Source organism: Pyrgilauda ruficollis, unplaced genomic scaffold, assembly GCF_017590135.1.
Source record: "Pyrgilauda ruficollis isolate IOZ18807 unplaced genomic scaffold, ASM1759013v1 scaffold322, whole genome shotgun sequence".
NCBI classification, from domain to species: Eukaryota; Metazoa; Chordata; class Aves; order Passeriformes; family Passeridae; genus Pyrgilauda; species Pyrgilauda ruficollis.
The window spans coordinates 77,039-88,334 of record NW_024524623.1 but is presented as its reverse complement, the minus strand read 5'-3'; the positions used below and the strand labels follow the sequence as shown (position 1 = coordinate 88,334).

The window sequence follows — 11,296 nt, the reverse complement described above, 5'->3', positions numbered from 1 at the left end:
GTTTCAGGAGTCAGGCTTTAGGGATCAAACCCAGACAGGAAAAGCTGTGACCAGATGATGGAAACCATCTTCCTTGTCTGAACTTCCCAGCAGATGAGGTATCACCAAGCCCCAAACCTGGCAGATGTGCAACCACGCTTGTGTCCTCCTGAGTCCAACACAAGCCGTTCCCAAAAGGAATGTAGAGATACAGGTATGTAAGTACCTACTCCAGTGCTGGTGACAGACAGATCTAGAGCAAAAAATGGTCCCCCTCAGGCCAGGTGGAATTGTATCTCCTGTCTTTGCTCATTAGAAGAGGGAGACGACTGGAAAAACAAATCCATGGGTATTGGGATCAACATGAGGATGGGCAGCCTTCCCTAGGATGGGAGAAAAGGGTGGTACAACTCTAGTTACTAAGACATGGCATTCTTGCTGGATTTAGGAAAGACTTGGAAGGCCCACATCTGAAGGCAGAATTTAGCCAGCGAGACTGTTGTCCAAGTGCTTAAACCAAGGGAATTTTCTCCTACTCATGTATGAAATTGCAGAGCCACAGCAGCTGGGCAAAACAGACTGTGTGGATCAGCTGCTGTTAGTCCAGTCCAAGGGAAGGACAGTGCTTGGATCTGTGTCCTGAGGCTGACACCAGGGCTGTGGCCTTTCCATGCTGCACATGCTGGGGGGTAACTGTGACCCTTTCCAAAAAAGAGTAAGGGAACTTGGGGCAGCAAGGGCAGGGTTTGGAGAGAGGATTTCTTCCACAAGTCTCAATAGTTTGGATGAAGCTCTGATAGCTGCAATCTATAAACAGGTCTTAGAATCAATTTGTCTCATAAAAATGTTCCAATAATGTATTTTTCCCTTCCATGCAGTATAAATGTCCCTTTACTGCTATGCCTTCTCTTCCTACTGCCTTCCACAAACACCAGGCTGACCTGAGTGCTTACCTTAACATCTGGGCTGAGGTTTGGTGGCACAGCTGCAGAGATGCCCATAGAGTCTGTATCAGCTCCCACATCTCCCAAGTCATCTGAGCTTGAAATGGGAGGTCACACCTCCCTGTGCCTCCTGATCCTGCAGATGCATAGGTACCCCTCAAACAGCATTTTTCTGTCATTTGCTGCAGTAAGACATCCCAGCCCCCATCTTCAGCTGGGATAACCTGCCACCCCATCTTTGCTCCCACTCTTGTGCCTATCTGTTTTCTTCCTGTATCCTGCATTTCTGCAGTTGTTCATTCCTGCCCAAGAATGGGTAGGGTGCAAAATTCCTTTTAAAGTGCATCCTGCATTTGCCAACTTATCAAGAGCACTTTGAATCCCTACTCTGTGCTCCAAGACGCCCTCAGCATCCTGTCTTGGCAGTATCTTCAAATTTCATTATGGACTGTCTGATCTTCACTCAGTTCAATTACAAACTCCTAAACATTCCCAGATTCTACACACCTCGGAATAAAATTTCCCAGTTATTCACCCGATCTGTACTAATGCCAATTCTTTCCTCTAACATTACTTAAGAGAACAGCCCCATGTGAGAACGCAGCGAGACCATCGGAGAACACAGCAAGACCTCTGCAGCGCTCGGGACACCGGGACACCGGGAGCCGGGACACCGGGAGCCTGCCCCCCCTACCACCCCTTAAGCCGCTTGGTGACCCAGTTGTCCCCGCGGGGCCGGGACCAGGGCCGGGCGGGGCGGCGGCGGAGGCTCCTCCCGCGGCTCGGCGGGCAGCTCCCGGCGGCCGGCCCGGCTCCGTGCGCGGGGCTGCGGGGGCAGCGCCGCGGGGCCATGGGCAACGGCACCGCCGGACCCCCGGCCGCCGTACCCGGCCACAGCATCGCCGCCCTGGTGCTCGGCATCCTCCTCATCCTCCTCATCGTCGGCGGCAACGGGCTCGTCTGTCTGAGCGTCTGCACGGAGCGGGCGCTCAAGACCACCACCAACTACTTCATCGTCAGCCTCGCCGTGGCCGACCTGCTGCTCGCCCTCCTCGTCCTGCCCCTCTACGTCTACTCCGAGGTGAGACAGCCCGGGGACACCGGGGGACGGTGGGCTGGGGCTTGTGTGCCCGCCGAGCCTGCAGGTTACGAGGTAGCGGGGGGGCAAGGTATCAAGAAGTACCGATGATCCAAGCAGCTCTCTGGGCTTGCTCCCCACCGCCACCCCGGGAGTGCTCCCCACCCCGGGACAGCCCTGCCCCCCGGGATGTGGCGGACAGACCCCCCTGCTCTTACCTGCGGGCGTCACGGCATCGCACAGCGCTGCGGGACCGCGGGCGGCGGGGAGCGGAGCCGGCTCCGTGCCAGTTCCTGGGATCCCCGTGCGAAACGCGCCGGGTGGAGATGCCCCGAGCGGAGGCGAACCGGGGTGCTGTCCCTTGGCTTGCACACTGTCCAGGTTGCTGTCAGATAAAGGATAGGAAGAGACGGGTGCTGTGCTCTGTTTGGCATAAAGTGAGCCTTGGCGATAAAGGGAGATCTTTAGCATCCTTAGCCAGGAAACAACTTTCCACATTGGCTGAGAAGGAGAAGCTGTCTTTTTGGGAGCTGGATGGGATTTTGTCACCCAGCACCAAGGTGGCTTTGGTTGGTAGGTTGTTGCTTGGCACAGGCCTGACCCAGCATGTGATGGCGGTCATGAAGAGCCAGCTCAGGGACATGGGGCAGAGTTGCTGTTCACTCCCAAAATATGTTCACCCCCAAGACTGTGATAGCTGAGGGAAAGAACAACAAGCACTCCTGAGGCTGAGTGGTTCTCTCTGTAACATTTACTGCCAGGGTTGAAGCCTTGTGCTTGCAGGGGGATGTTTTAGAAACTGATAGTACCAGCTGGTGGCTCTTCCCTGCTCAAGAGGATGAAAGCATCCACTGGGCCAAATAGCAGGTTTTTCTATCCATCCTGGTGGTAGCTGGTAGTGTGGATCTTCTTCCCAGCTATGGAATAGCATCTCCCCTCTTGTCCTCTTTCACAAGCCATGCAGAGCACCCCATGGCTCAGCAGGCCCTGACTGTGCAGGCCTGTACTCCCCTAAGCAAGGCAGGCTGCAGATTAGGGCTTAGAATGGTCTCTACCTTGTCCTAGGATTTTGCAGGGCACTGTGACCTCTCCGGAGACAGGTATTGTGGAGCAGCAGGTTCATCTGGGGACCCATGAGAAGAACCAAGGAAGAATTGGAGCATTAGGTCCTCTCTTTTTCCACCGTGCTCTTGGTTTTGGTGGAATTGCTCTTCCCTCATTACCTCCATTTTGCTGTGGTTAGAAAGGCACATTCTTCATCATTCTTCTCAACTACTTTTTGCTAATTGAGATCCCTTTTCTTCCTTCCTCTTTCTGTTGTCTCTCAATGCCTTCAGTCCCCAGGTTTCTCTATGGGCAGTCATCAACACCAGAGTGGTTTCCTTTTGCCTGCAGGTGGGAGTTTGCTGGAATATATAAAATACAGGTTAACGTATTCTGGGTGCTTCCAGTGGGGCAGGAGTATTGTGGGACTTTCCTTGAATACCACAGACATTCCACAAGTTCTGGATTCTCAGGTAATGGGTGTTCATACCTGTATGAGCTTCAAAAACTGGTGCTGTCCAGCTTGTGGTGACACGTTGTGGTGAATGTTGGTACGTTCATTTCCATGGCTGTTCATAAACATCAGTTCTGTGAGAGAATTCTTCCATGTCTCTGCTCCTAGGATATTCAACATGGAGAATGAAGGTGCTGTATGACAGAAGTCTTTCCCTCCCCTCCTCTGCAGCTCCTGCAGCCAGGCAGGCATTCAGAAGCACAAAACAGCAGAGGCATCAGGGTTTGCACTCCTGGTGCTCAGAGGGAATGCGTGGAGCAGGTGTGGGAAGTGCTGAACAGGTAAAGAGAGAGAGAACATAATGCAGCAGAGCCCCCTCCAGCAGGCAGTGGGCCTTTGATGTGTAGAGCAACTCCAGTTCCTGTGTTGCAGCAGTTCCCATTCCATGCCTGGAAGCTTCTCTGTGGGCTCAGAGTCTGCAGGTGCCCATTTTCATTTTAATTGTCTCCTGTACACTGGTGCAGGATTTCCAGCTCATTTTGTTCTGAAATAAGGAAAAGGGAGAGTAACCACTGAATCCATGCCAGAGGACAGAATTTTGTGGTTTCTTTCCTTTGTTTTTTTTTAATTTTTTTCCCTTGGAGGCAAAACTCAGAATTAGATGTTGGGATGCAAGATCCAGGGTGTAGTGATTGCTCTTTAAAACTAGCTTGGTTTCAGCTTACACTCTCTACCAAACATTGTAGGCACTGAAAATATGGCCTGGGCAGTCCTGAATGTTCACCTCAATCTTCATTCTTGGTGTGGGGTTTTTGTTTTGTTTTTTAAACTTCAGTGCACCTCCTGACACAGTAAAGGTAGACTCTGAGGGCCTATCGGAAAACTCAAAAACCAGCTGAGGTGTTTTTTTGCTTTTTTAGCAGGAACAGAACAATAAAAGGAGCATTTTTTCATTCAGCAGAAATTTGCTCACCTTGTGCTGTTTTCTTGTAAGGTGGCATCTTGTATTCCAGTTTTGGAAACATTCCTCCAAGTCAGAGCTTTAGAAGACAGCAGGAGGGACTTCACTTTTGAGGTGACATCTGACATCCTCACAAACAACAGATCTCCTCCAAGACCCAGTGGGGATGGGATTCCTTCCTGTGGGATGTAGATGAGCTTTGCTGCTGTTCACCGAAGCTGGAGCACAGTGGGAGAGTCCTTGAGTGGGAGAGGCTTTTATTTCTGGTTTTTAAGAAAGCTCATTTCAGACACTGGCAGCAATTATGGACATACACTCTCCTTCCACTGGACTCATCCAAAAATGGAACAAAGACATGTTCCAATGTTTTTCAGTTGTAATTACCACACAGCTGCCTGCCCTGGTGGGCAGAAGGCACTTACCTTCCTGCCTGCTTGGGAATCTCAGGTCTTAGCAGTGTGATGGGAAGAGGTAATGGTAACTTCCATGGGGAAGTTGCACTGCTCTTCTGCCAGCCTTGGCTTTCTGATGAGTGTGCCAAGTGCTTTCCAGCAATCAATCCAGTGCCAGAAAGGCAGGGATGATGGGAAGCAAGGGGGAAGGAGATGGCCTGGAGCACTCCCAGCCATTAACTGTTATTGCTGAGGAACAGAATTCTGCTTTCATGTGAAGAGAGGCCAGGAGAAGATCCCAGAGAGTCCTTGCAGCATGGGTAGCACTGAAACAGGGGATACCTGAGAGCTATGGTGATGTGGAGTTACTGCAGGATATCACTTGGAGGGAGCTGCATGGGTCCACAGGCTTGCCTTGTGAGGCAAGCTTCCTCTTTCCAGAGACTGTGACAATGGCAAGAGTCCCAAAGACTCTGGGATACTTGCAGGAGTTTATACAGTCCTCTTCAAGTGGAGGCATCCCAGCAATTATGGCAGGCACCAGGACAAGCTCCACACGTGGACTGTGCTGTGGAGCACACCTGTACCTGTACCTGCTGCTCCTGTCATCATCTCTCTGCTAATCCCTGCCAAGCAGCAGAGCTGTGGAACAGGCCTGAGCCAGGAAGCTGCTGGCAGGAGCTGAGGGTGTTGGTTATGTAAACATCTTTGCCACTAAGACCTGTGTAAGTGATTACGGAAAAGAGGAAACAGTTTGAGCAGATTTGCATATTTACCTTGCTTCTTCTCAGGTCAGGGATGATGAATGTTCCCAGCAGGCATGATGATGGAGCAGCCAGTAAAAACCTCATCAGCCATCTTCTTATCTTGGTGAGGGTGATGGGTTCTGCCCAAAACTTTCAGGGTGTCACTGGTTTGGTATCAAAACATCTATTTTCTGGCAGTTTTTTCTGTGTGCCTGTAATGCAGCTCTGCTAATAAGAGGCCAGACCTCTACCCTCTCCAAATTTCCCCTGGCTCTCTGTGAATGCATGTCAGCTTGTTTGCAGCAGGATTTGGGATTAGTCTTTCCTAGAATGTTAGTGTTTTAGTGGAAATAGATGTTATTCTGGGCCTGCGTGATGTCTGAGCCACACGAAGTACCAGGGAGGTGAGACAGGCCAGCAGTTACAAACCAGTGCTTAGGGTTTTTGTTTTTTTTTCACATACCAGTAATTGGGGAGAGGCATCTTGGAATTCTTTGCCCTCATAATGTCTCAGATGGATGATAAGGCTTTTTCACGATCTCTGAAAAACCTTGACCTCAATGATTTAAGAAAGAACATCAGAGCAGACATGAGGCACCTGTCTTATGTCCCACTCCCTCTTCTTCCTCTCCCCTTGCAGGCTGCGTTGTGTGTTCTGGGGACTGTGACAGTTGTCACAACTCATGACAAACAGCCCCAAGTCAGCTTCTGGTGGACATGGAGACAATTCTTTGGCTCTGATGCTGGACTTTGCCCACTGGCAAGGACTGTTCCTCTTCCAATTTGTGTCACAGCCTTCTCACTCCATTCCATGTCTTTGAGCCGTGGCTGCACTGAGGCAGATACCTGTTCAAAGTCCAGATGGGCATCTCCTGATTCCCTTTCAGGCTCCTGCTGTTCCCTGCATGTGGCAGGACTGAGACAAGGGCTGGTATCAGAGGAAATAGAACTAAAACCTTTGGCTTTGTCCTGGCTCCTGCCCTCAGGAGCTCTTCTGGCATCAGGCTGGTTTAGAAGGCAGAGTTTTCCTTACAAATCAGCTGTGCTTAGGAATAAGGATACCAGAATGGGCTGATTAGGAAGGCAGCTGCAAGGGTGTTTGAGAAACCAAGTCTGTCTCCTGGAATATATAAAATACTATAAAAACTTCTGCATTGTATTCTGGAAAAGTGGAGAATCCAAAGAGCTGCTGGAGGTGCAGCTGTTCTGGAGCACTCCTTAAAGGAAGCTTGAGCTGTTTGTGATCCCTAAATCTTTACACTGTGGACCTTGATGGGCTAATCTGCTGCAGCCTCCTGGAATTAGGTACTCCTTAATCACATGGCCCAGCAAAGCCTCTTATCCAGAGTTACTCTCCCATCAGAGGGGTCCTTGGCACGTTTTGCCAAGGTGGGCAGGTGACAAACACCACAGAATAGGAAGTTCTCTCCTAGCACCTCCTCCAAAGCCAGAGTCTTGGCAGTTGGTGGGGAAAGGGAAAGGTTTATAGCATTTTCCAAATGCCCAACTTTAATCTCACATGCTCCAATGGTGCTGCAGACCGAGAGCCTTTGTCCTTTTCAGAATCAATTAGTTCTCCCAAATCACAATTAGGTTTGGAAAACTGCAGCCCAAAATCAAATTTTCACTCTCATAAGCTGAATGGAACCTGTCAAAATCCCAGTGAGCTTGGCAGAAATTTGGCTTTTGATGATTCAGGTCCCAAATGCAGTTTGGAGTGTCTGCATTGTGCTAGAGAATAGGCTGACTGAAGCACTCAGGTCAGACTCCAGAGCACCCCTGGAGGTATCTCAAGGAGATGCTGTACAAAAATAGCAAAACAGTTACTTCAGAGACTCCTTTGGCTTTACAGCTCCTCTAATCATAATCCTGTGCTTGACATCATTACTGATGGCTGATATTAATCCCTGCAGAGCTGCCTGCCCTGTTGCTGGCAGGGCCTGGTGTTCGGCACCTTCCAGGCGTTGTGTGGAGCATGTTCCCCACGTGGCTCTGCTCTGTGCTGGCATGAATGAAAGCAGAACCTGTTGTTTAGCACCAGTACAGGAACAAATCCATACCTGCTTCCTGAAACCTGCAGCATTAAAGGGCAGCAACATCACTGGGTGGCTATTGCTACAGAGAACAAGATCCCTGGAATTTATATGTATATAAAAAAAGAATTTTTATGCAGCACATTTTCTATAGATAAAAATATATAATAAATTATATATATTAGATTATGCACATTATCTGTAGATAAAAAGACATAGAAAATTAAATACATTTCTTGCAGCAATATATATACTATAGTAATATCTATCATATATATTTTAATAAAAGCATATAGAGAGTACAGATAGTGTTTGGTATTTTGCAATATCAAAATAAAGTGTTTCAGTCAGACATGACAAGGGGCTATTACTACTGAACACTTTTTTTTCAAGCTAAAATCATACTTATTTGTACATTTTTTTGGGTTTTTAACCTGTCTCTGCAGAGGGACACAGTCTCAAACTCTGAGGAAAAATTCCCTGCTGCCCTTGTGGTTATTAAGCCTATTGAGCTTCCAGGTTTACCTGTGCAGGTGCAAGCAAACTGATAGGTCTCTGCCTGGGCTCAAGGAGCTCATGGGAATAATGGCACAGCAATGAGATCAAGGTGACCTATTTCTGTATCAGCCTAAAAAGTGCATTAATGTTAAAAGAAAAGCTGGGTTTGTACCTGGGTGAGACAAGCACTCAACTGGAACAAAGTGCTGCAAGTAGTTTCAGGCTGTGCGAGCATCAGCCATTGCTATCCTGTCTGTCCTGCTGTCTGTCCTGTGGTATGGGCTGTGCAGAGCTTGTGCTGCTGGCTGAGACATGACCAAGCTGAAAATCACCAAGGATGGCAGAGTCAACACTTCCAGGTGGTGTCACTGGTACTGGCACTGGTCCCTGCTGCTCTGCCCTGGTGCCTGTGACCATGGGGAGAGAATCCGAGGTTGTTACTCACTGCCTGGACCTGGTCTCCAGAGGCTGGACTTGTGCTTGGCCTGCCAGGATGGAACAGTTTTGTAACCCAGGGAAACCGTTCACATAGGGGCTTGGGGCAGCTGGGACACACAAGTGGAAGAACTTTGTGCTCTGTCTCTTGCTTGCTTGGGGACTGAGCTCAGGATGTTGTGCAGGCAATATTGCTTTGTTGGGGAGATCTTGGAGTCCTGAACTGGGAGGTCTGAGGAGTTTGGGGGTACCTCTTACCCAAGGCAATGCAATGTCCTGTGTCCGTTTCTCTGCCCATTATGACTCACTTGGCTGTACTGATGGTCTGAGGGCTCAGTTCTCCAGACAGGCCAGAACCACAAGCCCTGAGCAGGCTGTGGGCTCTGTGTGGGGCCGATTCCCATGTGCTGCTGCTGCACTGGGAGCATCATGCCATGGGAGGAGCACTAAGCTTTGGGCTGCTTGTTTGGAGCAAACATGAGTGGCTGAGGCACCCAGGCATGGCCGTGTTCCTGTCATTTTAAAGCACAGAGCATCTGCTGACCCCAGGTATCTTTTCAGTTCCAGGGAGGAGTGTGGTCCCTCAGCACAGTGCTGTGTGATGCCCTGATGACCATGGATGTGATGCTGTGCACAGCCTCCATCTTCAACCTGTGTGCAATCAGCGTGGATCGGTGAGTAGCTTCCTGCTCTGGCTTTGCCTGGGCAGCACACTGGTTCCATAGGCCCTTGCCAGTGTCCCAAGCAGGGAGGATTCTGCCCTCCCCAAAGGAGGCTGTTCTGCCCTAATGTCCTCCACCATCAGGTTTGTGTCCCATCGGTGGTGGCCAAGCTGAAAGCTCATTGTGTGGTGATCCAGAGCTGTCCCTTGGCTGTTCTGGTTGTAGCCCAGGACTCGGCTATTAGTAAAGTAAATTAATAGGGGGAAAGACAGTGACAAGAAGCTTGGGGCCCCTTGGTTACATTACCATGGTGCCACCACCACACCAGGACTGACTCACCCGGGGCTGTGTTGGCAGGTTCATCGCTGTTCAAATCCCGCTCAACTACAACCGGCGGCAGATCGACCTGCGGCAGCTGATCCTTATATCCACCACCTGGATATTCGCCTTTGCTGTGGCATCCCCAGTCATATTTGGCCTCAACAATGTCCCAGACCGGGACCCCAGCTTGTGCCAACTGGAGGATGACAACTACATCGTGTATTCCTCCATCTGCTCCTTCTTCATCCCATGCCCTGTCATGCTGGTTCTGTACTGTGGCATGTTCCAAGGACTCAAGCGCTGGGAAGAAGCCCGGAAGGCCAAGCTGAGAGGCTGCATCTATGGAGCCAACAGGAAGCTGTATCACCCCCCAACCCTGATGGAGAGAGAGCAGACCCGGCTGGGGCTGCTGGAGTGCAGCCCCTATGCCCGTGCCGGCCTCCCTGGGGAGTGTGGGATGAACAGTGGGATCCAGACTGTGTCCTACCCACACCTCAGGTACCCACAGCCAGGGCACGGGCGCAAGCGGGCCAAGATCAACGGCCGGGAGCGCAAGGCCATGCGGGTGCTGCCGGTCGTTGTCGGTGAGTGGCTGTCAGGGATGGCTGGGGAGGGTGGGAAATGTGCCACCTTGTCACACCACAGCACTCAGACTGGCAGGACCTGGGCGAATGCAGAGCAGTGCCAAAAACCACCACCCTTGAGAAAGGACACGTGCAGTGTTTATAACCTAACCTCCCTCCAAGGCAAACCTGTGACTCCCAATACCTTACATGCAAAGCCAAAGCGAGACTAACTTAAGACTTTGCATCAATGTTTAGGACAGGAAAAACATCCCAATTTTTTGTCTGGACATAAGCCCAGCTTCACATGGCAGCACAATTGCTGCCTTTTCCCTGAGTGCCCAAGCTGTGTCTTTTTTGGCTCAGGCTTTGTTAAATTAAACTCTTTTGAACATTCACATCACCTTCTCTCTTTTTTTCCTCCTGGCAGGTGCTTTCCTCTTCTGCTGGACACCTTTTTTTGTGGTGCACATTACCAGGGCTCTCTGCAAGTCCTGCTCCATCCCCCCTCAAGTCACCAGCACTGTCACTTGGCTGGGCTACGTCAACAGTGCTCTCAACCCCATCATTTACACCGTGTTCAACGCTGAGTTCAGGAACTTCTTCCGCAAAGTCTTGCACCTCTTCTGCTGAGCCCTCCGCGCAGGAGGAACCACTGGGTCATTTTTTGTATAGTTCATTAAAGATCTATTTCTGCCTCTGGTCTGCTGTCTTTGTTGGGGGATGAGGGGAGGATGAGGAGAGCTGGCAGCTGAAGGAAGGGACTCCCAGGTCCTTGTAGTAAGGTGTTACAGGTGAGGGCCAGTGGATGCAGCTTGAATCCTCCTCCCAGTGGTTAAGTGCTAAATGTAGCCACTTCTTTAACACTTGCTGCTTGATGTAAGCAGGGATAATAACAGTTATTTCTAATCTTCTGGCTTCTGGGGTGATATTAACAGGGCTGTGAGGTGATGTGGACATGAGTCTGGAGGCAAAAAAGGCTGTTAAGCTCATTTCCCAGATGTCCATATGCCAGACAGGGATACCAAGCTCATTTCCAGATGTCCATATGCCAGGTGAGGGTGAATCTACCTATGCAATCTTCTTTCCCCTTATCCTTTTAAACCCAAAAACTGATTTCACTCACGTGTAACAAGGGTCTTACAAAGACACTATAATGTTATTGCTAGTGCTCCAGAATTTCCTG

General features: G+C 50.1%; 1 protein-coding gene across 1 annotated transcript; it reads left to right on the top strand.

Moving 5' to 3' along the window:
- The first annotated feature begins 1,696 nt into the window (after window positions 1-1,696).
- DRD4 (dopamine receptor D4) lies at window positions 1,697-10,809 on the top strand. Its single transcript, XM_041474472.1, has 4 exons — window positions 1,697-2,004; window positions 9,126-9,238; window positions 9,584-10,131; window positions 10,541-10,809. The coding sequence occupies exons 1-4, from the start codon at window positions 1,774-1,776 to the stop codon at window positions 10,741-10,743; spliced, it is 1,095 nt and encodes a 364-aa protein (XP_041330406.1). The 5' UTR covers window positions 1,697-1,773; the 3' UTR covers window positions 10,744-10,809.
- Window positions 10,810-11,296: the final 487 nt, after the last annotated feature.

Bases quoted from the DNA above. Each gene is read 5' to 3' on its own strand.
- DRD4 (XM_041474472.1), top strand. From the start codon at position 1,774: ATGGGCAACGGCACCGCCGGACCCCCGGCCGCCGTACCCGGCCACAGC. The intron at 2,005-9,125 runs GTGAGACAGCCC...GTATCTTTTCAG, and splicing joins CCCTCTACGTCTACTCCGAG to TTCCAGGGAGGAGTGTGGTC. The intron at 9,239-9,583 runs GTGAGTAGCTTC...CTGTGTTGGCAG, and splicing joins TGTGCAATCAGCGTGGATCG to GTTCATCGCTGTTCAAATCC.